The sequence below is a fragment of the Petaurus breviceps genome, unplaced genomic scaffold, assembly GCF_028583685.1.
Source record: "Petaurus breviceps papuanus isolate PSGF00001 unplaced genomic scaffold, PetGlider_PUasm1.0 520, whole genome shotgun sequence".
Taxonomy (NCBI): Eukaryota; Metazoa; Chordata; class Mammalia; order Diprotodontia; family Petauridae; genus Petaurus; species Petaurus breviceps.
The window spans coordinates 227757-254417 of NW_027186354.1; the positions used below are offsets into that span (position 1 = coordinate 227757).

The 26661-nt window shown below is 41.7% G+C and overlaps 2 protein-coding genes across 8 annotated transcripts in view; one reads left to right on the plus strand and one right to left on the minus strand.

The window, feature by feature from the left end:
• Positions 1 to 23131, plus strand: NUDT2 (nudix hydrolase 2). Of its 5 annotated transcripts, XM_069101910.1 has the most exons (5): positions 1 to 151; positions 12239 to 12372; positions 19543 to 19706; positions 20293 to 20463; positions 22424 to 23131. In XM_069101910.1, exons 1-4 carry the CDS (start codon positions 24 to 26, stop codon positions 20431 to 20433), a joined length of 567 nt encoding a protein of 188 aa, XP_068958011.1. In that variant the 5' UTR covers positions 1 to 23; the 3' UTR covers positions 20434 to 20463; positions 22424 to 23131. The 5 variants fall into 5 exon arrangements, with proteins under 5 accessions (XP_068958011.1, XP_068958012.1, XP_068958010.1 ...); XM_069101911.1 differs by lacking the exon at positions 20293 to 20463; XM_069101909.1 differs by lacking the exons at positions 20293 to 20463; positions 22424 to 23131 and having other exon boundaries at positions 2 to 151; positions 19543 to 20116.
• Positions 23101 to 26661, minus strand: part of LOC138172215 (uncharacterized) — a 15025-nt gene continuing 11464 nt past the window's right edge. For 2 of the 3 annotated variants that reach the window (XM_069101906.1, XM_069101907.1), the window contains exons 4-5: positions 25293 to 25383; positions 23101 to 23713 (exon numbers count right to left, since the gene is read on the minus strand). In XM_069101906.1, coding sequence (XP_068958007.1) covers positions 23482 to 23713; positions 25293 to 25383 — 323 coding nt within the window. In that variant the 3' untranslated portion in view covers positions 23101 to 23481. Of the gene's footprint in view, positions 23714 to 25286; positions 25384 to 26661 lie in introns of all 3 variants that reach the window. The other variant, XM_069101908.1, reaches the window with a different exon arrangement.

The window sequence follows — 26661 nt, forward strand, 5'->3', positions numbered from 1 at the left end:
ATGAAAAAAATCTCGCGATAGCTATGTGCCAGGGACGAGATGAAACTGGAGGGAAGTCTATTGGGCCTTCCGTGTTTCAGCGAAACTTGTTGATTGGAAGGGGAAGTGCCAGTTTCCCGTTAAGTTCCGCCCCACACCCGCAGTCCCGGAGGTAGGTTGTTGTTGGAGGCGAGGGCGGAGGGGGACACTTTTTACAGCATTGAAACCCGCACCAGGGTCCAGATATCTTTGTGAAGTAGTAGCTTTATTGAATGATCTGAGGAGATCTAAGGGGGAAATGAGGCCTTGAGGAGTCATCCAGCCTGACGGGGTCGGGGATGGGGAAAATATTTTCTCTTTACGTTGTATTTTGTAATTTACTAACATATGTTCTAGTTGTTTCTCGTTAATAGAACATAAGCTCCTTGAGGGCAGGAACTGTTTCCACCTTTAAAAAAAAAATGTGTATGCCCAGAGCCTGCCACTGATTGGCCCCGCGTTGATCATGACGGCCAATCGAACGAATTGGTACGTTGACTGGGATGCCAGGGCGCCGATGCCAGGGCGCGGAAGGCCTTGTTTGCCGCGACCTGGCCTGGTGGCCCGCGTCAGGGGTCCTCCCAGGAGGCTAGGTCTAGGTCCTCGGGCAGGTGGTTCACTTCCCCTTCTTTTAAGTATTTCATTGTTTGATGAAGGGCTGGGGTAAAGGGGCAACGAAAGCTCCGATGACTGAACAGAGAGTGAGAGAGGTGCGGTCGAGGTGGATCCGAGCAGAAGAAGCCGCCCTTCAGCTGATGACGGACTTCGGATATTTAGCGCAGACTTAATGAGTGGGACCTTGGAGAAAGTGAGGGATTTCAGGAGCTATTGGTGAAGGGAAACGGTTTGTACACGAGAGTATGGGACATGGAAGGGGGAAAGTCCAACTGGGGTGGAATACAGAATTTGGGAAGGGGAGAAGCATGAGACAAGTTGGAGCTAAATTGTGGAGAACCTCAAATGCTGGGAGCAGGAGTTTATGCTTTGGAAGGCAATAGGGATCTACTGAAGCTTTTTGAGTAGAAGAATGATGTAATCATAGTGGTGCCACAGACAGTACTTAAGCATCTGATCGAGAGGCTGTGGGATAGAGGGAGAAAGATCAGGTAAGAAATGGACATAATCAAGAGGAGCAGAGATGAGATGGAGGGGAGGCGAGCCTGGGTGCCAGAGATGTTACTAAATTAGAAACAACGGAATCTGACAATTGATTAAATGTGTTGGGAGTCAAGGTGAGGAGCCTGGGAAACTGGGATAGTGTTGGCCACACTACTGGAGAATTGAGAGTGCAGGTTTACAAGGAAAGATGATGAGTTCAATAGGTTGAGTTTGACGTCCTTTAGAAACAGCAGGCTACTCTAAATATAGGCATGGAATTTTGGGAAAATGTTGGAGTTGGAAATAAAAAATCTGGGAATCAACTGCATTAGAAGTGATCTTTGAAACCATAAGAGTAGATTAGATCATCAGAGTGGAGAGTTTAGAAAGAAGAGGAAGGCATCCACATTTAAGGCCTGTTGAACACATTATTGATCTGTTGAAGGCTTGTCTATCCTTAAGGTTCAGCTTTCAGAAAGGACCTTGATGTCTAAAAAAAAAGGCTTTAATAAAGCTTTTTCCCCCAAATCCCTGCCCTTATGAAGCTTACAGCACAGTAAAAGGATGTGAGATGCACACATACACACGTATGTATAGTCATATTTGAGTGTGTATATCACTGTATTTTGATGGATATTATGATTTCATCTATACGGATATAGCATATTTTACAGTTTTTATCCATGTAGCCTTTTTATTTTTGGAGGGGGAAGGCAAGGCAGTTGGATTTAAATGACTTGCCTAAGGTCACATGGCTAGTAAGTGTGTCAAGTGTCTGAGGTCGGATTTGAACTCAGGTCCTCCTGACTGCAGGGCTGGTGCTCTATTCACTACACCACCTAGTTGCTGCTCCATATAGTCTTTATAAAGGATCCAGTGGAGGTTTTCCTCTCATTTTTTTTTTTTTTTTACTATCTTGAGGGTAACAGTGTCTCACTGCCTGTAATAAGTAAGTGCATTAGACAGGTACAAAGAAAGTGCTTTGTGAGGTCTGAAGAAAGATTATTACCTACTGGGGAGATTAGTATAGAAGATCTAGTATTTGAGTTGGAGAATCCTGTCTCTTAAAGAGACAGGAATTCAATAGATAGGAAGGAGATGATTCCAGGGATAGGGAAAAGTGGGAACTAAGTTCTACAAGCACAGATGATAACAAGAAGTACAATGTGTTTGGAATGTAGAAAATATCAAAGGGAATAGCAAGAGAGAAAACTGGGAAGTTAAAGAGGTACCACAATGTTAAGAGCCTTGAATGCCAGGAGACAGTCTGAAACTTAAATGGGAAACTTCGGAAGGTTTTCGAGTAGAGCAGTGACATGACCAAATTCTGTGCATAGGACCAGGATTACAAATAAGAAAGACAGAGTGAATAGTGGTGCCATATTTAAGGCAAAGAGACTAATAGGCTTCTTTGAAATGTATTAAATTTGAAGTCCTATTGGAATATCCAAGTAAAGATCTTCTAAATTGGCAATTAGAGATGCAGGTCCAGAGGTCAGGGGGATAAAAAGTTAAGGTTAGAGCTAAACATTTGGCAGTCACCTGAGTAGAGGTAATAGTCAAAGGGTTGGGATTTTATGAAGTAAACATAATTCCTGGGAACATTCCAGAACAAGCATGAGATGCTAGTGAGGAGGATGAAGGATTGTTAGAGAGTTAGGAAAAGAAGCAAAGCAGCAAGGCATCAAGGAGAAGCCAGAGATCAAAGGTGGAGAATAAATATACAAGTAGGAATTGGTCAGATAATCCAGAGAGGCCCAGGAGGTTGAGAACGGGGTAGGGGGTGGCAGGGGGAATGGATTTCTTAATTAGGAGGTCATTGATATTTGAGAAAATAATCTCAGTAGAATGGTAGAGATGGAAGTCAAATTGTGAAGGGTTGAAAAGAGAATGAAGGGTGAGAAAGAGGGAATAGCACGGTATGTTGAAAAGAGCACTGTAAAGCAAGGGTTTTTAACCTTTTTTGTGTTCACCTTTGGCAATCTGGTGAAACCTAGGGACCCTTTCTCAGAATAATGTCTTGAAATGCATAGGATTATAAAGGATTATTGTTATTTCAGTTATTGAAAGTTAGTTAATAATTGCTGTCATAAAGTGCTTTAAGGTTTGCAAAGCACTTTACAAATATGATTTCATTTTATCCTCTTAATAGTCCTCTGAGGTGGATACTATTATTAGACCCACTGTACAAAGGAGAGAACTGAGGCAGAGGTTGACTAACCCAGGATCACCCAGCTAATAAATGAGGCCAAATTTGAACTCAGGTCTTCCTGACTCTAGGCCTTGCACTGTGTCCACTGTGCTACCTAGCTGTCATTCTAAAAAATAGTTTGGTGGGGTTTTTTTTTGCTTTTTGGAAGGGGGAATGCAGGGCAGTTGGGGTTAAGTGACTTGTTCAAGGTCACATGGCTAGTTTTTTTTGTGTGTGTTAAGTATCTGAGGCCTCAGGTCCTCCTGACTGCAGGGTCACACTCTATTCACTGTGTCACCTAGCCACCCCTGAAATGGTTTTCAAAATATCAAAAATATATAATCCATATAACTACATACACATATACATATATATGTATATACTCTCATTTGAAGACCTTTTATGTTAGGAAACATTTAGGTCAGTACCTATATGGAGAGTGATACTAAGGGAACACAAAACAAAACAAAAAAGTAGATATGGAGAAAAAGGAAGCTCTGAAGAGAAGATCCAAGCATGGGAGACAAGGAAGGATTTTGATTTCCCTTTAAGAGGTATTTGCGAACTAAACAGTTCCATCAACTTTGGATTTGCTGCCTGTTAAATGATTCCTTCCAATTGCAGATTTTTTTCTTAGGCAAAGGATGCTTAAAACTTAGAGTATAAGGAAAAAAGAAGCCTGGAGTAGGAATTAGAAGGCTTGGATTCTAGTCTCAGCTCTGTCGCTAGCTTGTATACGCTTTGGGCAAACCGTTTAATCTTAGTTTGCAAGCCTCAATTTCCTCTTCTGTAAAACAAGTAGATTAGACCAGAGGACTTCTTAGTTTATCTCTAGATTCTGCTATTCAATGACACTACTTTTGTTTTCCAAAACAGCTCGGTAGGTGGCACTCTTGTTACATAATTAGTGGGCTTTGCTGAAAATGTTTCTGGCCCAGCCTCAGTGCTGCAGTAGCGTCTCTTCTATTGGCCTATACTATATTTGCTTATTCAACCCTATCTATAGGTGATGTTTATTTTATGAGCCAGATTACAAAAAGGTTTACATGCTTGGTTTCTCTGAGAGTTAGAAAGCTTTTCTCCTCCCCAGTTTTATTTTTGTGCTGAAGATATTTACATATATCCGTTCTCAAATAGCTTTTCCCCAATTTATGTCAGTAGGAATAGGAGTCAAGTAATTGGGTTACAAGTGTTAATGTGATTTTTTTCGTTGGTGTAAGAAGTTTTCCAGTTAGAGTTTACTCAGCCAATGAAGAATAGTGTCTTCTCTGCAGCCTGTAATCATAGAGATTTGCCTAGGGCTGTCTGAATTAATTTTCCAGGAGAGGGGTAGCTACTTAACCTCACCTGGCAACCCTTTTGGGCCGTGGAAGGTGAAAGAAGCTATCAGCTTTGGCAAGAGCCCTGCATTGTAAACTGTCAGAGGATTGGACCTTCTGGGAGGTAGCTATGCAAATTCTCATGTTAGGTCATTAAAGCAGTTTGTATCCAAGGACAGAAGGCACATGCGTAGCAACCAGCCAGGCTGTCTGCCTTGCTTGGCGGCCTCAGAGTATACCATGAGGAAGATTTGGACGAGAATGAACTTGGGGTTCCTGTGGGGAGGGAGTACCCTGAAATTCTGACTTGGAATGCCAGAATTTGAGCTTGTTCCAGTGGGGCTTTGTCCCCTTTTCCCAGAAAAGGGCAAGAAATTACTGATTTCCCACATCATAATTTTGCCACCCATTCTCCAGTCAAGACCTCTTTTTCCTAATTAATAATAATCATTCCGAGCATTAGTGCAGTACCTGAGGCTTTTAAAACTTTACTTTCTTGTGTCTTTGCAAATAGTCACATGTGACCAAGCCTAGGGTCGCTATAGCCTCTGAGGACTTTGTGCTGACTTCCCTGCCAGATGATTCAGTCACTGTCTAGCTTTTATTGTTCCTCTGACTTTTTTTCTGGCAAATGGAGTAACAATTGAAATGAGGGGAGGTGCAGCCTTGGGTTTAGCTTCTAGCTTAGAATACTGCTATTGCTTTTAAGGGAATGGGCTTATTTGAAACCCATTTCTGATTGAATTTTGTTTCTATGCATTGAAGGGTCAGATTAATTTGGAACAAAAAAACACAAATTGGAATGAAACTCTTGAAGGTACCCTTTATTTCTGAGGTCTTAAGCTGTAGTCTATCCCTTCCAGTATCACCCTGGTTCTCTGAAACCTCTAGTCTAGAAACTTTACATTTTATGGAGGAAAAATAATGTATTCTGGGGCACAGAGCCACATTTTAAAAGTGCTGATCTCCTACTCAATCCCTGCCTGGACACTTTTACATATTTGATTTGGGGCCTCTAAACTCAGGAGGTGTGAGTTTATATTGAGATAAAGTGTGAAAACATGCTGTACTCAGGGTCTCTGCAGAAGATTCAACTCTAGGGTCCTCAGAAAAACATATTCTCAAATAAAAATAGCTTTGACTTTCATGTAAATGTAACTTCAGAAATTCACTGGGTTTCTCCCTGAAGGCCCCAAAATATCCTCTGTGCATTTACATAAATTTAGGAGGAGTACAGATCTCTAATGAATTAATTAATACTGCCTTCCTTTGAAAAACTGCAACCCTTGAGTTGGGAAAAAAAAAAAAGAGTAATTAAAAAAACATTTTTGTGCAAATTAAAACCAAGAGATCATCTTAACCATCATCAAATTGTCAAAGATGGGAAAATTCAAGGGTGGAGGGACTGTTCATAACTGGAGGAGCTGTGAATTGTCTAACCCTTCTGGAAAATAATTTGAAATAATTTGAAATTGTGCAAGGAAACTTATTAAATTGTTCATAACCGGGGCAGCTAGGTGGTGCAGTGAATAGAACACCGGCTCTGTAATCAGTAGTACCTAAGTTCAAATCCGGCCTCAGACCCTTAACACAAAAACTAACCCTGTGACCTTGGGCAAGTCACTTAACCCCAATTGCCCTCCAAAAAGGAAAAATAAATAAATAAAAAGAATTGTTCACAGCCTTTGATCCAGAGATTCCACTCTTTAGGTTTATGCCCCAGGAAAGTTAATAACATTAAGAAAAGACCCATATGTGCCAAAATATTCCCAGGAGCATTATTTGCTGTAATGGAAAGCAGGGCACAAAATGCATTCCCTACAATCAGAAAATGGCTGAACAAATTATGGTGCATAAGTAAAATGGAACTGATTGTTCTGTAAGAAATTCTGAATAGCAATAATTCAGAGAAACTTAGAAGAACTTGTGTGAAGTCATAAGGGAAAGAAAGCATATGTACGCAATGACTGCAGTAATGTAGCTAAAGCTCAAATACAGTGTACAGTACTGATACCAAGCAGTTAAAGTTAAAGCACAGGGGGACCTTGATGGCACAGTGAATAGAGCACCGGCCCTGGAGTCAGGAGGACCTGAGTACAAATCCGGCCTCAGACACTAAACACTTACTAGCCGTGTCACCTTGGGCAAGTCACTTAACCCCAATTGCCCTGTCTTCCCCCCTCCAAAAAGACAAAAAAAAAAAAGCACACATCATTTTTGTTAGCAATAACTGCATTAGGTAAACTAAAAAAATTGGAAAGTGATATGCCTATCAATTGCAATTCTATTATTATCTATGATTCAACTGTTTTCCTGAATGTACAGGGTGTAGACAGGAAAGAATTTTCTTTGGGTATTTGTTAGGAAGTATCTAGTGTATTAAAAGCAAGTTTCAGTTTTGATTTTCTGTAATGTGTCGAGACTCATGATTTCATCAGCCCAGGCAGATATTTATAGTAGAGAACAGGTCAACTTTAGAGTCAGGAATACCTGAGTTCGAGTTCTCCCTGTATTCTTTACTCTCCATAGATGTCTCTTACCCTCCCAGTGCCCCAGGCAACCCTATAAGAGTATAAATTACATATTGCCACTCCATTGTCAGAAGGCATTTCTACACCAGGAACTCCCCAGTTAAAAAAATTAAAGTCAGGGTGGCTAGGTGGCATAGTGAATAGAGCACTGGCCCTGGCGTCAGGAGGACCAGAGTTCAAATCTAACCCCAGACACAAAACACTTACTAGCCATGGGACCTTGGGCAAGTCACTTAAGCCCAATTGCCCTACTTTCCTCCCCCAACCCCACCAAAAAAAGAAAATTAAAGTCACAAATAAATCAATAAATTAAAAACATTTTTTCCTTGCAAAGGGAAATTGAGGTATCCATTTTGAATATCCATGTTCTTTCCATAATTTTCAGTCTGTCAGAGTCTTTCCTTGTCTACTCTCTCAAAATTTAAATGTGCCTCTTTCCTCAGAGTTCAAGTTTATCATTTTTCCCAATTTAGTGGACCTAAAGTAATATCTTAAGTCTTACCTGTTTTATATTTTCTATGATTATTAAATATTTTAGGAGCCCTATAGTAGTTACTGATGATTTGCATTTCCCCAAAGCCTTTTAAGAATGTTTATTTTTACAAGTATTTAATATCTCACTTTCCTACTGCCCTCATTGAAGAATGAAATGAAAGGAATAGAAAGAAAAAAGGCAAATCCTCACAATAATTCCGGCAAAACAAATCCCCACTTTGGCCATCTCCAAATTATCTCATTCTACATTTTAAACCCTTTACTTCTCTGAGAGCAGGTTGAGGGGCATGTTTCATCTTCAGGCTTGTGGTCTGTCATTGCATTCTTCAAAATTCTGACTTTTTTCAAAGTTGTTTTTCTTTATAATTTTGTCATTGTATAATTGTTCTCCTAGTTCTACTCACATCAGTTCATAATGGCCTTCTTCATTTTCTCCAAAACTACCCATTTCATAATTTCTTATAGAATAATAATATTCCATTATGTATATTCTTATACCATAATTTGTTTAGCCATTCCCAAATAGGTGGATGTTCCCTTGGTTTCCAGTTTGAAGCTACTTCAAAAAGAATTGCTGTGAAATTTTTGATACCCCTTTCCTCTTTTTTTGATCCTTTTGGATTGTAGGCCTAGTGGAAGTATTGTTGTGTTAAATGGTATATACCCAATTTAGTAACTTTTGAGGCATCATTGCAAATTGCATTCTAGAATGGTTAGACCACCTCCTGGCCTTTAGTGTGCCTGTTTTCACACAGCCTCCAACATTTCTTATTTCCTCTTGCCATCTTTGCCAATCTGAGTGTGATGTGGAACCCCAGAGTTCCTTTAATTTGCATTTCTTTAATTATTAGTGACTTAGAGCATTTTTTCATATGGTTATTTATTGCTTAGACTTCTCCCTCTAAAAACTGCCTATTCGTATCCTTTGACCAATTGTTTATTGGGGTATGACTTTTAGTCTTATCATTTGAGTTCATTCCTTTAATATCTTGGATATGAGACCTTTATTGGAGAAACTTGGTACAAAGATTTCTTTCCCAGTCACCTGTTTCCCTTCTAATTTTAATGACATTAGTTTTGTTTGAGAAAAAACTTTTAAATTTTCTATGATCAAAATTACCCATTTTACCTTTTGTGATCCTCTCTATTACTTATGGGTCATGAACTCTTCCTCTATCCCTAGATCTGAAAGGTAGTTTTTTTTTTTTTCTCCCTGCTCTAATTTCCTCATGTCATCAGATGACAGGAGAGTCATGAGATGTTGGTCTATACCTAATTTCTGTCAAACTGCTTTTCATTTTTTTCAGCAGTTTTTACCAAATAGTGAGTCCTCAAGGCTTTCTTATAGAACATGACCTTTCTGAATTTCCAAACCTGGAAATAAATTTTTTTTTGTGCTACAGAGTATCAAAGCATTCTTGGAAATTCAGGAAGGTCACATTCAATTCTTAGCCAAAAACCGACATCAACAACAAAAGCCTTAGTTTCCTGGAGTGGACAACATGCTATACTAAGAAGAACGTTGGATTGGAAATAAGGAGAAACCTAAGTTCTCTAAGTTTTTGTATTTAAGATGCTGTGTAATCCAATTCCCACCACCCTTTCCAGACTTATTTAATAACAGTCCCCTTCATGAGCTCTATGTTGGTATTTCATCACATCTCCTGCAAAGCCATAACTTCGATTGGGGACTGGGCCTTTGTTTCTGAGAAATTTAAAGGGCATTGATAGTACTTCCATTTTTTTTTTTTAGCAATGTAGAAACAATGGCGTTTAGCACTTATTTATAATGAATAATTAGTTAAAATAGCTACCAAATAGCATTTCTCACTTTCCCCCTAAGACTCCTTCCTTGCTCCCTCAAACCATCCTTCCTCATACCGTGTTTCCCCAATAATAAGACACTGTCTTATTAATTTTTTTGGACAGAAAAACACCAGAGGGCTTATTTTTAGGGGAGGGCTTATTTTAATGAACATTGACAGCAATTTTAATAAACAGGTAAATGTGAACAAAAAAATGTACCTTTATTCAATAAGCAAATCACTGGGGAAGAACAGGATGACGCGCTCACTGCTGCAGCTCTGATTGGATGCAGCTCGGAGTGCGGCGTGTGTTTCACCCGGCAGGGGATCACCTTCACTACAGTAGCAATCTCAATAGGTCTTATTTTCGGGGGAGGGCTTATTTTAGAGGAATCTTACACAGTAAGGGGAGGGCTTATTTTTGGGATAGGTCTTATTATCGGGGAAACACAGTATAAACCTCAAAGTTTCTGGAGTGCAGAGAGGTGGATGTCTTTCCCCAACAAGTTGATTTTAAAGCATATTTCCTGATGCTTGTTCTAGCAGCAAATATTTTTACTCAATGTTCTAGAATTTTGTGCATCTTCTCTCATCTCCCTTGCCTATAGACCCTGGTTAGCTGTCCAGCTGATCTGCATTGCCTGGGTCATTGTGAGCTCAGGATCTTCCCACTCCATTCTGCAGCTTCTGACTTGAAAATCTATCATTCTTCTCCCCCAGCAATCTTCTCCTGGCCTTCATTGGATGACTTCTAAAGTTCCTTTTAACATTCTGTGAAAACTTTCCTTCTTTTTAAGCATCTCCCTATTTTTTATTACACCTTTCACATATTAATTTTATTCTGATTCTTTGTTCAGATGTTTGGGGAGTACCATTTATGTGAAAGACTCAATTTGAGTTCAGTGGTATAAGGCCTGGCTTGGGAATCAGATTACCCAGATTCCAGTCCTAGCTCTACCTAACTTTGGGAAAATTTACTTTACACGGCTCTTACAGACTAGTTGTCTTCAAAGACACATCTAGCTTTATGAGCCTCTGGATCTGTGAGCAGAGAGAACCTGGGGTGATGTTAGATTTGATGATGTGATATGTTAGGATGACTACAGTGGTTCATTCCCAATGCCTCATTAGTCCATTAAATCAAACTAACTGAACCTGAGTGACTATATCATGGTTTGAAGGAATTGTGTAGGACTGCTGTAGTTTGCCGAGTAAGCACAGTATGTAACAGTGTACATCAGAAGAAACATCCTGAACCTTTCATCCCGTTCCAACAGATATTTCTCTGCTATACCCCGTATCACACATATCCTGTTTATGTAGATGTCTCATAAGCTCCAGTTAATTGTCTCTACCATACATCGTTCATGTTTTTTCAAGCAGATGCTTCTTAACTGAGTTTGCTTTTCTGTACTCCCCTGTGTTCCTGTACCTCATTAGTGTAGACAATCTGAATAGAGAAAGCATTGCCTTTGATTTTGTTGCTTTTCTATATGAAAGAACCCTTACAGTAAAATCTAGTTGAGATTGTCCACAGATGCTGAGTGCATCTTCTTAGTTAATAAAAAAAAACAAAAACCCGGTTCACTTTAGCAGCTGTTTTGTTGTGATTTTTCCTTTTGATTTCCACAACACCTTTTCCCCCATTTACCATTATGGTGCACAGTGGGACTTCTGGGTGACAATCTTTATCTACTATTTATTATCTGGGTGATTTCAGACAAGATTTCCTTATCCTTATCACCTAAAATGAAGTGGTTGAACTAAATGACCTCCCAAGTCCTTTCTTTATAATCCTAGGATCTGTGAAAGGTATGACCCCTTGGGCTAATGGGAGGAATTCATAGAAGGTTTTTCTTTGAAAGTATCCTTGGTCATAGACTATAGCAGTGGTGAGGAACCAGCAGAGGCCACATGTCCTCTAGGTCCTCAAGGGCAGTCCATTGATGGAATCCAAACTTCACAGAACAGAGTTTGGATTCAGTCAAAGGGCTGCCCTTGAGGACCTCGAGGGTACAGGTTATCCACCCCTGGTCTATAGCTTCTATTCTCTCTAATTTAGACTTGCTAGGCTGCATCCCCCTTCCCATACCAGAGAAAACAGAGACCTGTTTACTGCCATCAATAGTGATCTAAATTCTTTCTAATTAGAGGTTTACTTTCACTGTCCTTTTGCTGACCCTCTTGCATTCATCACCCATATTTTAAATATTTAGCCTATTTCAACCTGAGCTCTTCAGCCCTGAAATCTAAGAAAAAAGTTGAGGCTGGGATCCCCAGGAAGAAAGGTCCATTCTTTTGAAATCAGAGATAGAATCATGTTTGCACTGGAAGGGACACTAGAAATCATGTAAGTATAACATGCTAATTTTATAGATGAAGAACTGAGGCCCTGAGTGGGGAGGGAGTGTCCCAAGTTCTCCCACTGATCGAAGGCAAGGCAGAGAAGCAGGACTAACAAAGGCTGATTTTCATGGAGCTTTACTCTTTCCTTACAACCACATATGAGATACTTAATGGGAATATTTATCCCCATTTTAGCAACGAAGAAAAGCAAGGCTCGGAGACCTGCCCATAGTCAGCGCAGCTAGTAAATGGACCTGCCATTCCCCTCCAAAAAGAAGGGGAAAAGCAAGGAGTTTGATATAGATTATACATTTGCAGTCTATATATTAGGTATTAACCAAGTGATGTTGGCAATGAATACAAATAGCATCCCCCCAAAGTTTTGCTGCTCTTTCTGTGCCTTCCCTATAGACTTTTTTTCCGTTTAATTTCTAGGTGGACCATGTCTCTGAGAGCATGTGGCTTCATCATTTTCCGAAGACCTCGCATCCCAAAAGTGGACAACAAAGCCATTGAGTTTCTCCTGCTGCAGACATCGTATGGAACGAATCACTGGACTCCCCCTAAAGGTGCGTTGTGGGGCGGGTCAGTAAGGATTATCTGTTGTTATCTCTTCTACATCACGACTTTCCCCATCGCAGTTTCAGTATTTTGTGGGTCAGCATAAGAAATTAAATAGGAATTTTGGGGAGTTTTGTGGAAACCACAGACAATACACAAAGGCCAGTAAACGACACAGAAAAGATTTAGAAACTCAGATATGCATAAAATATATATATATAATATCAACAGGTTTTACCTTTTAATACCATAATAATTCAGACTTCTTCTCTGGGAAGAAGGGAAGGCCAGAAAATTTTACTTAGATTTTCCAGATAGTGCCCCTAATTCCCATAATGCAGAAGGAATAACTGTAGTTCCTTGGGAAACTTGAAGCACAAAGACCATGTGACTCTTCTCTCAGCCTCTAAAAAGAGGCAGAGGGTGAAGATGGAGGTGAGTTAGGTTTGCCTTCAATATTTTTCAGATGGGCAGACTGAAACCAGAAGATGCCAAAGGAATTTTCTAGAGTTTCACTGCCAGCCAGTGGCAGAGATGAAAATAGAATCCAGCCATTATGTCCTGTGCGCCAGGGACTGAATCTTTCACGTGTTTTGCCTAGCACTCAGCAGACTACTTTGTGTGGTTGTTGATTAGCATGGCATACTGGGGGGAACACACTGGGTTTGGGTTGGGAGAGCTTTGTTCTTGTCCTAGAGCTGGTATTTTCTAGCTGTGTGAACTTAGGCAAAAATGTTTCATTTCTCTGGGCCTCAGTTCCCTCATCTGATTAATGAAGGGACTGGACTAGATCATCTCCAAAGTCCTTTCCAGCAATAACATTCTAGGGTTCTGTAAAAATTTTGATAATATTCTCTTAACTCTGCCACTTGAACTTCCTAGCAGACTATGCAAAAACAGACATTGTGGCTTCTATCCAGGGAGCTTTGAGCTAATTTATGTTGAGCAGAGCAGAGATAAAGTATGATGGACTTGAAGGTAATTAGTCTAACCGTCATATTTATTTAGAGTCTCTTGTTGGAAGCACTGATTGTAATGAGGGAATGTCAGGGGAGACTATTTGGGAACTTCCTGTTCTGATATGAATATAAGTTATTTAACATTAAGCAAAAAATGCACAATTGAAAAACCAGTGAAGGACCCAGAGAAGAGATAATGGAACATTCCACCTTCCTTCACAGGAGAGAGGCAAAGATTCGAGGACAGAATAGTGTACACCTTCTCAGTGGTGGGGAATGCTTTTGCTGAATTGTTCTTCTTTGTCACAAACAGGATTCCATCTGAAGGAGGGATTGAAGTAAATGTGATATAAAGACAACAGCATCCATAAATTTTTTTTTAATTTTGAGCAGAAACATCTGACCAAATCACACCAGCCCTAGGACTGAGTATTAACTGGCGAGTCGGCTCTGCTACAGTTGGGCTTACTGATTCAGAAGGCTGAAAATTGAGTGTTCTGTCGATAATAATATTAATTCTCACCATAACTGGCATTTAGCTAGCCCGTTGCATTGTACAAAGCGTCTTGCATATATGATCTCATTTTGTCCCCTGGAGAGTCCTCTGAGGCCCCTCCTTTACAGAGATAGATGCCTGGCATATATGGTCAGGCTCCTACTTAAAGAGATGAATGAAGTGACTGACCTGTTACCCCTTAGATAGGAAGTAATGGAGCAGAGACTAGAAACCAGGTCAATTTGGTTTGGAATATTTGGAATACATAGCGGGGATCAACCTGGCTCCCAGGAAAGAGTGACCATTGCTCCTAAAAGCTTCATAGAAGAAAGGAGTGATCAGGAGATATTTGAAAGAAGAATAGGCCCATTCTAGGACAGTAGATTTCGAGGTGAAAGAGACCTTAGAGTCTTGTAGTCCAAATTCCTCATTTTGCAGATGAGGAAACAGGCCAAGGGAAGGTGAAATTAGTTACCCCAAGTTGCCTAGGTAGTATCAGAATCTGGATTTGAACCCAGGTCCTATGAAGCCAAATCCTGTGCTCTTCATGATATTGTGCCATCCTGTAGATGGATGGAGAAATCAAAAGGAGAAACAGGATATTTTAAAAGTAGTCCAGGTATAAGGTAAGAAGAATGGGCCCAGAACTCTGGACCCAGGATAGAGTAGGAAAATGCTGAAAGAGGGGGTCCCCCTCCTCCCCTTTCTCCCTCAGCCGAAGCCCTCCCTGCTTTACCACGCCTTTCCCGAGTCCTCCACTTGGCAGCATACTCTCATCACTATGCGCTCAGGCTGAATATGGTCACTGTCTCCTATTTTACTTGTCTGTGAATATGTTGTATCTCCTCCTCTCCCCTTTCCACCGCCCTGGGTGGAATGTCCCTGCCTGAAAGTCGGGGGCAGTCTCACTTTATATCCCTGGCACATGGCAGCCTCTTAATAATGCTTGTCAACTGGTTGATCACAGCTCTCTCACTTACTAATTGTGTAACCCAGGGCAAGTCACTTAATCTTCTGGTTTCTTCCTCTATAAAATGAGGGGTTTGCCAGAGAAATCAGAGACGGTAACAGAGGAGCAATGCAACCACACTGTTCATAGCATCACTCTTGTAGTAGCAAAGAACTGGAAACAAAGTGAGTGCCCATCACTTGAAGAATGACTAAAAATATTGCTGTGTGACTGCAATGAAATGGTATTGTGCAGCAGGAAGATGAGTGTGAAGAATTTAGAAAAACATGGGCATATTTGTACGAACTGACACAGCAAGTTGAATGGCAACAGGGGGGCTGCATATACAGTGACCACCACCATGTGAATGCGAGGAAAAAGCAAGTGAGCTCTGTGTAATGAAAAACCAGCGAAAGTCATGGAGCGCAGATAATGAAACGTACCCCTTCCCTTAGGAAAGAGACGCGGAGCTCTGCGAGGGCATGTGCACGCTGCACATTTGTCACATGAGGTTTCTCTATTGGGGGCTTTCCCTTGTTTTTCTTTGTCACAAGGGAAGATTCATGGGAGGTGGAGGAGGAAGGTAAAAATGACTCATATAAGGACAAAAGGCATTAATCATACATTTTAAAAAATAAAATAAGATGAAGTTGTTGGACTCCCTTCTGGCTTTAAATCTTTGATTTGGACAGGAAGGTTTAAAGGAAAGAGCCCTGAACTAGGGATAAGTAAACCTGGGTTCTAGTCCTGCTTCTGTCGCTAATTCATAACCTTGGTCCATTCCTTTCAACTCCCTGGACCTCTGTCTCCTCTTGTTGAAAATGGAGGTGTTGGACTCTGTGATCTTCAAGGGCCTTTCCTGCTAGAAGAGTAAGTGATTCTGTGAAAGGTGAGATGTGGTGCAGGCGTCTGGGGCCTAAAGACTAGGATGAAAAGGCACAGAGGGCCTGGCTACCCAGCAGAAAGACATTGATACAGGAAGACTAGAGGCAGTAAGAATGGGTGAGCGCTTGTAGATCAAGCAAAAACAAAACCAAAAAACTAGTTTGAAAAAGAAAGAGGAATAAGATCGGTGAACAAATAAATATGATTTAAGTAGCAACTCCTAGAATACTTTGGAGGGGAATGAGCTATGAAAAGGAGATGGAAGGAAGTTCCCCGAAGCCAGAATATCACAAAAACTGAGTCCATAAATATAAACGAGCATGGTCATAGCTGCCTTGGGACCTCTTTAAGTAACACTCCAAAGTGGCATTTCTATAAATGTCCCAAAGTGTTCTACAGTCAAACTACTGAAAAGCTCAGCACTTAACTCATTCAGAACATGTTAACTAGTAATCACGTCAACCAGGAGACCAGGGTCCCTAGCATTGGATTATCTAAAAGGGGGCTACCAAAGAAAGGAAGTGACTCATGGGTTAAACAACCTGGTGTTGGGGGAAAAGAAGACTGCAGCCAGAAGACCTAGGCTTGAGCACCAAGCCCTGGTGCCTGTTAGCTGTGTGATTGAGCAAGTCACTGAGCGCAGGTTTCTTTTATCTATAAAATGAGGGTGATAATTATTACATTACATGTCTCACAGGGCTATTGGGAGGACCAAATGAGATGATGCATGCAAAATGCTTTTATAACCATAAAATGCAATGTAAATGTAAGCCGTTATCATTGGGCCCTACTGGGAAGGCTTATAACTGGATGACTTGGTTTGAAGGATGGGTACAGGACCAGCATCTGTGATTTTATTGATAAGATGAGGAAACACCCCTTACCAATGCAGGTCTGCACTTTTTCTGCAACATAAACCCTAGAGTTAGCTGCAGCAGTAGTGTCAAACTTCCATAGAAACATGGACCACTAATCCATATGTAAGGATCCCTGCATATTGATTTAGTTGGGTTTTTTTTAAATTTAAACCTGACTTTATTTGCATAAAAGGTGTTTTATAAATATGTAGTTCTTGGGTTTCTCTTGACAGGCATATTCCCAGGTGTTTTATATTGTCTACAGTTATTTTTTAAAATTTGTTTTGAACTTAAATACATAAAGACAACAGAACATTTTCATTTACACAGCACAACATAAAAAAAGAGAATCCAGTATAAAACCATGAATTTACATTTCACAATGTTTACTTTTTTTAAAGTGACTTTAAAATGTAATGTTATTGGGGCGGCCAGGTAGCACAGCAAGTAAGAGCACCGGCTCCAGTGTTGAGAAGACCTGGAGATCGAATCCCGGGCTCGGACACTTAGCACCCACCCAGAAACACCTGGCCGTGTAACCTTGAGCAAGTTACTTAACCCCAATTGCTTAGGGGCGGCCAGGTGGTTCAGCGAGTAAGAGAACTGGCTCCAGTGTTGGGACGACCTAGAGATCGAATCCCGGGCTCAGACACTCAGCACCACACCCAGAAATAACTGGCCGTGTAACCTTGAGCAAGTTACCTAACCCCGATTGCTTAAAAATAAAAAAAAATGTAATGTTATTTTGTTGCATTTTTAAAATCTTATTTACTATTTCCTAATTACATTTTAGGGCTACTAGGTGGCTCAGTGGCTAGAGCACCAATCCTGGAGTTAAGAAGACCTGAGTTCAAATTCTACCTCAGACACTTCCTAGCAGTGTGACTCTGGGTGAATCATTTAACCCCATTAGCTTCAGTTTTCTCATCTGTAAAATGAACTGGAGAAGGTGGCAAACAACTCCAGTATCTTTGCCAAGAAAACCCCAAATGGGGTCACTCAACAACACTTAATTTCAGTCGAGTTCGGGTTTCACTAGGGAGTACTCAGGGGCTGTATGTTTGACCCCTCTGACCTAGAGCTCTGAGAGGTTAAGTACCTTGCTTCAGATTAAATAGCTAGGATGTGTCAGAGACAGAGCCTGAATCCAGGTCTTCCTAGTTCTGAGTACATGGTTCTTCAAAGAGAATTTACTAGACCCAGCAGATCCGGGGGTGCTCTTTGGATGATGAGTTCTTAGGTGAACTTCTCCACAAGGTGATCAGAAGAGGGTCCAGAGAACTGGGAAGCTCGACGTGCCCTATCAGATCTTCACCGTCAGAGGACTGTGGAGTCTTCATAGCTTGTCTCCATGCACCTTCTCCAAAAGTCCTGAGAAGCTCCCCTGGGCTGTTGGACTTCCCATAACTGCTGACTGTGTATGAGTGAGTTGGAAGGCATGGTATAGAAGTGATAACGGTAGATGTCATCATTTCACTCTTCTGAGGACCCCTCATTGGAGCCATTTTTTTACAAACCATCCCTTCTCCCAATTGAAACATGGTCAGGTTGGGTGGGGGTGGGGGGGGATGCTGTGAGGAAGCTTAGCCTGTGAAAGGGCCCTTCATCTCCAAAAGTCCACTGTCATTGGCAGCCTCCCTTCTCTGCTTGCTGGTGGTTCTTCTTAGCCCCTGCTGAGCTTGGCTACAGTCTGTGTTCCCACAAGAACTTTCTCTGTGAAAAATAAATCTAGATTTTCCCAGAAGGAAAAGTAAGTTAGAAAATGCTTTTGGTAGCTGCTTGGGAGCTGGGGCTTAAGCTTTGGGGCTTAGCCCTTGGCCTTAGGACTACCGGTGCTGGTTGCCAGTACCAACAACACTTCCCCACAGACCAAAGGTAAATGACTTCACTCTTCAGGGACTTAGTTTCCTCCCTGCCAAGTGGAGACCGAAGACTGTTTGCAAAACACATCTAGCTCTCCAGAGGAAAAGTGCTTCTTGTTTGTTGGGGACTTGAAGCAGTTATGTGAATTTAAACGAAGCCACATTGTGCCTGAGAAACATTTTGGTTCGGTTTGATTCAGCAGACTTTTCTTGGATGGCTGTGACATTCTAAGACCATCTGCTAAGCTGTGGGGGGAGATACAGAGATGGGGAATCACAGTGCTTTCCCTCAAAGAGCTTGAAGAGGAGTTTTGAGATAGTGGGGCACAACTATAACACAGGCAGGATGTGATCGGTGCCATGAAAGAGGCACAGAGTCTGCGGTGGCTCAGAAGATGTAGCAGTCATGGAGTCGTCCTAAAGGACTATGGGAAGTGTCTCTGTGCCTGTCGCTGGCAGAGCTCACCTGATCTTCATCTTTGACTCGACGTGGGAGTTAGTCTTTGATTTGTCCAAGAAATACCCCATCCCTATTCAGATTCAATGTGGTATAGTGGGGAAAGGACTGAACCAGCAGTCATAAGACACCCCCTCTCCCATCAAAGGAGAGGCTGGTGATGGAAATAATGATGGTTTTGGGTCAGCAGACCATGATTTGAACCCTAGTTTTGCTCCTTATTAGCAGTAGGGGCTTGGGCAAGTCACTTAAATCTGTAAAATAAAGATAAGACCTATGCAGCTGACCTCAGGATATTGTTATGAAAAATCCTAAAATTTAACTCCAACTCTCTCATTTTACATATAAGGAAACTCAGACCCATAGAAATTAAGTAATTTTCCTGTTTGGGTCAAGAAGTGATTTAGAAGCAGGACAGGTATCTATCTTCCAGTCCAGTACTCTTGCAATTAAATTTAAATCAAGTATATGAACATTTCTGTATATAGTGGGAAAAGCATGGAAAGCTGATTTTGGATACTTGGACTATTCCTCACAGGGCGGTTTTGGGGAAAGCATTTTGTAAAGTCTAACAGCTTAAATGAATGCCAGCTATTGGTCTCATAAACTGCAAAGTCGGCAATAGCATCCTTCATTAGACCAACTGAATTAGGAAATGCCTCACTTGGAATCCATTTGAGACTTTTAACTTCTTCCTTCTCTTCTGTCACCAGGTCATGTGGACCCAGGAGAGAGTGACTTAGAGACAGCTTTTAGGGAGACCCGGGAGGAAGCTGGCCTGGATGCCAGCCAACTGAAGATCATTGAGGGATTCAAGAGTGAGCTCAACTATGTAGTCAACAGCAAGCCCAAAACAGTTATCTACTGGCTGGCAGAGGTGAAGGACTATGACGTGCAAATTCAGCTGTGTAGGGAACACCAGGCTTATCGCTGGCTGAAACTAGAGGAGGCCTGCAAGCTGGTACAGTTTAAGGATATGGCCACATCCCTCAGAGAAGGGCACAAGTTTCTCTGCTCCAACACATCTTGACCCCAGGAAAGGGAAGGTCTTTTGAGATACACAAGATTCAGCCTACTGAGGCTCTTAGGTGTCTCTTCTGAGATCAACCCCTACCCTCATTAGATTATCCAGTCCTGCAGTACAGGAAAGCTGAAGCTGAAGAAATCAGGCTAATAAGCCTTTTAGGTCAGAGCAAACATCATGGTGTTGAAATGAAAGTGGTATGGAAATATATAAAGCCAAATCTCTGTACTCTTGTACGTGAGGAATAAACTGTTAGAAACTTAGCTGTCATTCATTTTTTAATAATTAAAAGTTTATCTTTTTTTTTTTTTTCAGTGTTTAGAGCTTATTAGCCCATGGTAGTGAGTACAGCATTAGGGACAGTTAAAGTAGGATGTTGTTGGCATTGACCACAGTACTCATTAGAAAGCACCAGGCTGATCTTATTCTCTCCCTTCAGGGCCTCCACCCACACTGCAGGATCCCTAGGGTCAGAGAGTCAAAACTTAGACCCAAAAGACCCACAACCCAGAGGTCTGGACGTGTCTGGAGAATTCCAGTCAGGCATCTTAGTCTGTCCTCTGAGTCTCTGGTCCTCTAGTCGTTTGATTCCTTGGAGCCCAAATGAAAGGTAACCTCGCTTATCTTCCTCCCCCAAGGAAAGTACCAAGAAATGCAACATTCACATGCATGAGCCTTTGGCTTCTGGGTTTTAATGGAGAATTTAGTGTGTGTTGGGGTGGAGTGAGATGCAGTAGAGACAACTACACCTGAGTTAGCAGGTTCAAGACCGATTGGCCACACAGCAGGAAGGAAGAATAGGTGCCATTCAGATCAGCCTGTGGTCACTACACTAGCTGTCATTCTGTTAGCCCATCTCTGAAGACTGATGGTAGAGTCGTGAACGTAGCACATTTTCCCAAGATACAATTGATAAAGGAACCCCTCAAGTGGTGTCCAAGCTAATGATACTGGGCATGGCCTAAATGGCCACTTTCTGAGCCACTGGGAACATGCATTAAGTTCCAAGTTCCTTTGTGTCTTGAGTGAATAAACAAGTACCCTTTAGGTAGGTCTGGCCTTAATTATAGAACTAATTAAAGAATCGCATAACTGAGATCTGGATAGGAAGCTAGAGATCCTTTAGCTTAATCCCTTCATTTTATAGATAAAGGGAACTGAGACCAAAAATACATCCCTCTTTTCCCCAAATGGCTTCCCCATTGCCTTTCACAGAACCTGAAATTCTATGCTTTGTCATTCTTTTGAGTCTGCGAGATTTTCCTCTTAGTATACAGATACCCTTGTGGAAGGGAACAACTTAAGCATTTATCATTTATTAATACTTGATTTGGAGATTAGTTGACAGTCAAGGAGGGTGGGATGGGAAGGAGGAGGCAGGGAGGAGTGAACTCAGGCCAGTGTGGTGCCCTAGATTAGAGAGGGAAGAGAGAGCCAAGACAAATTTCACCTTTGTCCCCGTTTTGGCTCCGTCAGGCCCAGCTCACTGTTTGCTTAACAAATGTCCCTTTAGAGACCCCAGGAGAGTAGGCAGTTCATTATTAGCTAGCTGCTCTGGGAATAGTGGGGTGAGAAGGTATTCCTCCAGAACTTGGCTTGCTTATGATTTCAGCTCACACCCAAGACCCTGAGATTGACCTACTGCATTACTTCCCAGCCATCTTCATTTCATTCCTTGCTTCTTTACAGACACCTTTCCCTTCTTCCTTCCCCCAGTTTTCCAGCTTCAGCTCTGAGAACAGTCATCAACACTGCCATTTTCATGAAGTTCATTTCAGTCGTTTGCCCTATTAACTCAAATCATTATCCCTGTAATTTCCCTGACCAAAACACCACCATTCCCCTATGTGTGTTTTTCTTACTAGAATATAAATCCTTGAGGGTGGGGATTGTCTTTTTTTTTGGGGGGGGAGGTATGTTGTGTGATCTGCCCTTCAATCTCAGAGGACCATGACATCAGGAAGGTGATGACATACAAGGGAATTGTATTTCAGTGAGGGAGGGCTATGCTTCTGAAGCCATCTGGGTCCAGTGGCAAGATAGAGATCAGACGACTGGAGATGGCCCCTTGTATTCTGTATTACTGAAGGTTAATGCAGGGCCTGGCACATAGGCAATACTTAATGCATGTTTTTTTGTTCATTCAGAGAAAGAGAAACTTGGCTTCCTTCCCTCCTTCCTTCCCTTCCTTCCTTCCTTCCTTCCTTCCTTCCTTCCTTCCTTCCTTCCTTCCTTCCTTCCTTTTTTTCTCATAGTGAATGAAATGCTGCTGGATTGAAGACACAGTGCTCTAAGAAGGTCCAGTAATCATGGAATTGTTTTAGATGAATATTGGAAGGCATCTTTTGAGCAAAAAGAGGAAACTGCTGACTGTAACATTTTCCTTCTAGGGCAGGGAAGAAACTTAAGAAACCATTCTGGACAGACCTAAGATGCTGTCTCCCTTCCCCCCCCCCCCCCAATTTTTTTGGACAGTATACTTGTTCACCTTTCTGAGGAAGAGCTATCCCAGAATCTTAGAGCCATAAGAGAGCTTCCAGATCATTCAGCCCAGCTATTTTGTTTTACAGATGCTGACAGTGAGACTCAGAAAAAATGAAGTCTTTTTAATGGCAGATCCTAGAACCACAGCTCCACTGACTGCTTAAGTACCTACAGAGTTCCCAGACATGTCCCCTCCCTTCCTAAGGCCCTGGCATCTGCTTCATAAACAAAGGATAATTCAGCATTTTAATCAGATACTTAGAATGTAGAAGAGACCTTTGAAGCTATGGAATCCATGAGAAAACAGAGTCACAGAGAGGTTGTGATTTGCCCAAGGTCATTGCTAATAACTGTCTGATGTGGGACTTGAAGCCAGGACTTGCTGACTCCAAGCTCAGTGTTCTCTCCATCACCATGCTACAAGTGTCCTGCATTCATTGGTCATAAAGTGTGTCGTGAATGAGTCTTGTTGGAGGTCGGCTGAATTATAATCCATTTCAACAAAAATTTATTATGCTGAACAGTTGATATGACAGGTATCACTTTAAGAGCTGAAGACATAAAGATAAAAAAAATTGAAATAAGGATTGCCCTGAGATAGAGGAACTGGAATGTAGAATATCATATATGTTCCTAAATATAGTAAATGTGTTAGCTAGTTTTGCTTAACTCTCTTTTTTTCCTCCTTAAAATCTTATAAGAAGTGGCTTTCTAGAGAGGGGAAACAGGGAAGAATATATTTGGAAATAAAATACAAACAAGGTTTCAATAAAAATGAGAATATTTAAACAAAATTAATCTGTCCCCATAGAGCTTACATTCTTTTGGAGAAAATTACATGTACATAAAAATAATTACAAAACATATATACAAAGAAATTTCCAGAGGGCAGACACAGGTCTAAGATGAAGAGCAGAGCTAATAAATCTAGAGTTTGTGATTTCTCTGTCTCCCAGGAGGAGGACACAGGTCTAAGGTGAAGACACAGATCTGATAAGCTCCAAGGCCTGTGCCTTCTCTCTCTCCCTCCCTCCCTCCCTTCCTCTCTGTCTCTCTGTCTCTCTCTCCCTCTCCCTCCCTCCCTCATTGCAGAGTCCAGGATAGGACTGGGGACAGAGCAGGCCCTTGAAAGATGCAAATTGGACTAATCGTTCAGATGACCAGGGCTGGCAAAGAGGGGGGTAATGCTGCCATCTTTCCATTCAATGAGTATCTCCCCATGCTGTAGGGATGAGGAAAGGGAGACAGGTAAATCGGGAGCTCCTGGGCTTCCCTGGCCTAGGGAAAGCTCCCCCTTAGGTAGTAATGTGGCCCTTGGACCATTTTGGGCATAGTTCTCAAGGGCTGACAGAGTCTTCTTTTTCTTTTTCTTTTTCCTGCAGTTCAGGGAAGAGAACAAAGGAAATTGATTACACATCTCTGCCAGAGACTATAACCCTCTCTGGACTCTGAGGACAAGCTCTTCTCTGTAATAGGACTATAGCTAACATATAGTTAGAAGCTACCATCTGATTCCACCCATTTGTTTTCATTTTACAGATAAAGACATTGAATCCCAGAGTAGCCAGATGGCTTGCCCAAAGTGGCATAACTAGTAAATGGTAGAGCCAGGATGTGAATCCAGGAATTCTGGTTCAAAATCCAGCACTTTTTCCATTGCCTTTCATTAGGGTGATGCATTCATCCTGACCTAAAGTAACAGAAATTTATACGGATATAAGTTTGGTGCAGTGAGTAGAGCACCAGCACTGAAGTCAGGAGGACCTGAGTTCAAATCCTGCCTCGGAAACGTAACACTTACTAGCTGTGTGGCCTTGGGCAAGTTTCTTAACCCCAATTTCCCTGCCTTTCCCCCTCCAAAAAAAGACAAAAAAAAAAATTTAAGTTTGGAGAAAGCTGTGTGGCATAGTAAGAAAGCAGTGGAACTGGTTGTTCAGGACTGGGTTAAAATCTGACTTCTGTGCCCATGCAGATTTTGTGGCTTTGTGCAGTAGTAACAATAACTAACACTTACATAGCACGTTAATATATAGCATTTCATATACACACACACACATATATGTATGTATATATAAAACTTTACAAATGTCTCATCCTCACAATAATCCTGGGAGGCAGAAGCTATTTTATGCCTATTTTAAAAGACTAGAAAACTGAGGCCAAGAGAGGTTTAGTAACTTTCCAGAGGTCACCTAGCTAGTAAATGAGTCAGTATTTGAACTCAGATCTTCCTGGTTCTAGGTCCAGCATTTTATCCTGCATCTCTTAGTTCCCTGAGAAAGTCACCTAACCTTTCTAAGACTCAGTTTCTTCATGTATGAAATGGAAATAAAAATACCTGTAGCCTCTACCTGAACAAGTTGTTGAATGGTGTATGCAAAGCTCCTTGTCAACCCTGAGGTGTTCTGTAAACATTAGCTATTCTTTTTGGTCATGATTTTCCTGAGGGACGGGCTGGCTGGGAGCAGCCTCCAGACTAGAAGACCTTGGAGAGAGGGAGGACCCCAAGCCAGGGTTCCCTGTCCTTTCAGCAGTAGCCTTGGAAAGTCTCAAAGGCTGATTGCAGAAGAACTCATCCCTTCCCTGGGAGCTGCTGTCTCTGACCTTGGAACTACTTCCTGCCGTTCTTGTGCACTTACTCCACGTGACCATCAGCCATCCAGTTCCTTCATGCTGCCCTCCTCACTAATCATGCCTCTGCCTTCCTCACAAAGGCCCTTTCTAGGCCCCACCCTCCTTAATGCCTGGTGTCTGGAGCCCCATGCCTTCAAGGTACTGGTAGGGAATGCTAACTAACATGATGCTGGGAGGGACTTTTATCAGTTATGTAGCTGAATCCCGTCATTTCACTAATGAGGAAACCAAGCCCCAGAGGAATAAAATTACTTAGCCAGGATCACAAAGAATGCATGTGTTGGGTGGACAAGGAACAAACTGCATTGCAAACACACTTACCTGTTATAACAGATATTGCTAATGAGGAGGGCGATTCCCAGGACAAAGGCCAGTGGACTCAGGACCATCATAGCTATCTTCCAGTTTGCGCCTGAAATTGGAAGTCTGTTAACAAATGTTGGAAAAGAGTGGATGAAGTCTTCCTGCCCCATGGGTGACCCATGGCAAAATGTCAAGGATGGCAAAGTATTCCTTCATTCTCTGCATCTTCCCTTGAAATGTCTTCTTTCCCCTTCAGAGTGACCCAGAGCCCTCCCCCTGCCCTTCCACTGCCTTACAATCCCTGTGACTGAGTCCAAGTTTTATAGAACAAATCCTTTTATGAGGGGAGTTGTTGGATTCAAAGGGCCACGCTTGAGGACCTAGAGGGCCACATGTGGTCTTGAGGCTACAGGTTCCCCACCCCTGTGTCAGTACTTAATAAATATTTGTTGAGTGGAATAGGATGGAACGGAGTTAACATGTGGCCTGGGCTTATCCATACTTATGGGAAGCCTAACTATTAGGATCACAAAGATGTGATTGGGTGTCATGACTGTCCAAGGAATGTGTGGGACTCATGAAAGGAAGGCAGGGAGGAAGGAAGGAAGGAAGGAAGGAAGAAAGAAAGAAAGAAAGAAAGAAAGAAAGAAAGAAAGAAAGAAAGAAAGAAAGAAAGAAAGAAAGAAAGAAAGAAAGAAAGAAAGAAAGAAAGAAAGAAAGAAAGAAGAAAGGAAGGAAGAAAGGAAGAAAATAAGAAAGAAAGGAAGGAAGGAAGAAAGGAAGGAAGGAAGGAAAAAAGGAAGGAAGGCAGGGAGGAAGGAAGGAAGGAAGAAAGAAAGAAAGGAAGGAAGGAAGGAAAAAAGGAAGGAAGAAAGAAAGAAAGAAAGAAAGAAAGAAAGAAAGAAAGAAAGAAAGAAAGAAAGAAAGAAAGAAAGAAAGAAAGAAAGAAAGAAAGGAAGGAAGAAAGGAAGGAAGGAAGGAAGGAAGGAAGAAAGAAAGAAAGAAGAAAGGAAGGAAGGAAGGAAGGAAGGAAGGAAGGAAGGAAGGAAGAAAGAAAGAAAGAAAGAAGAAAGAAAGAAAGAAAGAAAGAAAGAAAGAAAGAAAGAAAGAAAGGAAGGAAGGAAGGAAGGGAGAGAGGGAGGGAGGGAGGAAGGAAGGAAGGAAAAAAGGAAGGAAGGAAGGAAGGAAGGAAGGAAGGAAGGAAGAAAAGAAAGAAAGAGAATCAAACTGAGCAGGATTATATTCTCCAGGGGGCAGCTAGGTGGCGCAGTGAGTAGAGTACCACCCCGGAGTCAGGAGGACCTGAGTTCGGATCCGGCCTCAGACATTTCACACACACACACACACACACACACACACACACACACACACACACACAGAGCCCCTG